The 2,823-nt window shown below is 41.4% G+C and overlaps 1 protein-coding gene across 1 annotated transcript in view; it reads right to left on the minus strand.

Annotated features, from left to right (window-relative positions):
• Positions 1-2,573, minus strand: part of LOC120514318 (glutathione synthetase-like) — a 17,138-nt gene extending 14,565 nt beyond the window's left edge. Inside the window, exons 1-2 of the mRNA XM_039734641.1 lie at positions 2,259-2,573; positions 203-330 (exon numbers count right to left, since the gene is read on the minus strand). Coding sequence (XP_039590575.1) covers positions 203-330; positions 2,259-2,573 — 443 coding nt within the window. The remainder of the gene's footprint in view (positions 1-202; positions 331-2,258) is intronic.
• Between the last annotated feature and the right edge of the window lie 250 nt (positions 2,574-2,823).

The raw sequence follows: 2,823 nt of genomic DNA on the forward strand, positions 1-2,823 counted from the left end.
TGCCTCACTCCTCAAGGGCCATTAGTTCATATTCTGGCCCAGCACTTAACTGAATGGAGTTTGTGGTTTCCGCCCATGCCCATGAGCGTTTCCTATGAATACTTTTGTTTTCTCCTATATCATAAAGGTGTGTGTGTTAGGCTAATGTGTATGGAGAGACTGTTTGCAATGGACCGGCATCCCAGCCAGTGCTGGTTCTCACTTTTCTCCTGGTGGTACTGGGATAGGCTCTTGTTTCCTCTCACACTCTAATAGACCTTGCAGTTTCATAACATGTAAGCCCTGAATGTTTGGAGGATTAGTTAGGAAGAGAAGCAGCAGGTTAGCAAGCTGAATCAAACACAACCAGAAACTGTAAGTAACACTGAACACCCTTGTAGTTCTTTACTGTATTTACTGCATGCAACATTCATACACAGTAAAGGAGTACAAACCTAAAAGTAAGACAATTATTGGCTTCGCTGTTCATTTTTAACCAGCGTTGTTCATTAATAGGTTATTGTGAGCAGTGGATGTTTTTGGCAGCAATGCTTCAAGACAGGGCAACTATGGATGAGATTCCAGCAAAGTACGCTCACCCACGCAGTATCATGTACTCAGATTACAATAACTTACTGTCATTGATCCACCTGGAAACCAAAGATTATCTGGGTAATGTACAACTACAGGTTCTTTGCATTTTAAAAAATGGCAAGCTTTCTATGTTCTTCAAATTGGCTGAGAAAAAGAATAGGCGACATGAGCATTGCCTTTAAATGCCAACAGTGTTTTGGAGTGAGCCCTTGAATCCTGTCCTGTCACAACAGCTCAACTTCTGCAGGGTTGTAATGGTAGCAGGCTTAAATACAGCCAGTCAGCAAGTCCGAGGTTAATCCTTTTTTCTTAAAAAAGGTGCAAAAGGTACTGTCTGTCTTTATCTGCTGTCTGCTGCACTCAAACTGAAGATTCAAAATGACTTTCCAAAGAACATTTCACTGTCATTTCAACCAGAGCTGGCCTCTGGTAGCCAAAGTCACTGCAGGTTTAAATTCCCACCAGTTTCTTAGTTGGAGGGTTATTTCCTTTTGTAAATGAATTCACTACTTCATAAGTTATTTTGTTGCCTGTTTTTTACAGTTGATCTGTGAATTCACTAGCAGTTCCGGTGTCTGCACTGAGCAGGTAAAAAGAACAATTAATGATTATCTCTTTGTAAAGCTTTTCAGTTGCAACATATATATAAAAGATTTAGTAAGAAGCACATCAGAGAGCTAGAATTACAGTTCTGTCAACTAAAAAACTGTGAAGAAACCTCAGGATTGTTTCCTTCTTTATTTGTCTAACTTTATTGATGCCATGCCCACTATAACGTCATGTTCCAGTTATTAGCTGACAAAAGTTTAACCCAGTATGGTTGACTGCTGTTGTACCTCATCATCTCCAAGGTTTAATGTTTTATGTGGCCTCCACTGTCATAAAGGGCTGTGATTTGAACATTTCTATTTGGCTTGAGTAACTCTGATCATTCGCCTGCAACTTCTCTAATAAGTCACTTTCCCACCACTTGAACTTGTCCTCTGTGATGTAGGCCTTGGGCAAGTTGCAGTCACTGACCATTTTGTGTGATATGTTCCCACCGCACAATAGGAACTGTAACCTTTATGCAAAATGCATGACATGCAAATAACAGTAATGTGGTGCGACGTAAGGCATGTTTGGGAGTTCGTGGGGAAGATTATTGATTCGATACAGTACATAGCACACCGCACTGTGGAGGCGGCCATGAAGAGTGATGCAGCGGAAAGTGTGGTGCTGCATCTTCACCGATAACTCTCCAAAGTCCAAACAACTAACAGATTTGTAAGATGGTGCTAGTGCTTATGGTCACCCAATCAATAAAATGCAACAGACAAGCCCCAACCACAAAAGTTCCTGGTTGAACAAAAGCTACATATCTTGGAGTAGGAGCTGAAGAAACATACCAACATACTCCCCATCATTTTGCTTTATTTAAAGAAATTTCAATGCTTTGTCGACATATGCGTCGGCTATGAATAACTCATTACTATAATATCTGTCAAGCAACCTTCTCACTTCTGTGTAGCCTGTTCCTGGTTACATTTGGGAACAGTCCTTAACCATATCTGGAGGGGAACATCTGGTATACTGAATCAGATAGTCCAACTTATCTTGAGGGTTTTCTAACAGATCTCCTACAGCGCGATCAAAGGCTCAACAAAGTCTGCATAAGCCAATGGGTCACCTGCGAAAAAAGACACCTGTCTGTGTGGCATTTCACCACAGGGTGTAGGAGGTGTAGGAACATCCTTTTGTTTATCACTTTGTTGGGCTAAAACTTTAGCAATTTGAGCGGCTGTCTTCTGATTTTTGACTTGATTTTGCATGAGCAAGTCCAATATATCATGTCTGGAACTCTGAGTATCAGCCCTTGTGCTAGTTGTGGGTTGTCCATGCCTTTCTACTTTAACTTTGAGCTCTTGGAGCCTTTGTAGAATTCTTTTGAGTGCCGACTGTTCAACTATGTCGCAGGGGGTGACGTTGCTGCAGCGCTTAGCTGGGGTGGCAAGCCACATTTACTATCGAGAACACACTTCAACTGAGGAGTTTGCAGGACTCTGGGTTTTGTGCAATCCCAATCTTGCAGTTGGATCTCTCAAATTTAATTAGCTGTTTGTCAGATGAGCATGCTAAAAGGCTCTTCGTATCTTTCAGCCATGTCACTGTACTCATATCAGCTCAGTTTATCATATCTGTACTCATATCAACTCAGTTTATAATCCCCTTGGCTTTTTAGTACTGACCATACCGCCATCAAAACCTATC

The sequence above is a fragment of the Polypterus senegalus genome, chromosome 14, assembly GCF_016835505.1.
Source record: "Polypterus senegalus isolate Bchr_013 chromosome 14, ASM1683550v1, whole genome shotgun sequence".
NCBI lineage: Eukaryota > Metazoa > Chordata > Cladistia > Polypteriformes > Polypteridae > Polypterus > Polypterus senegalus.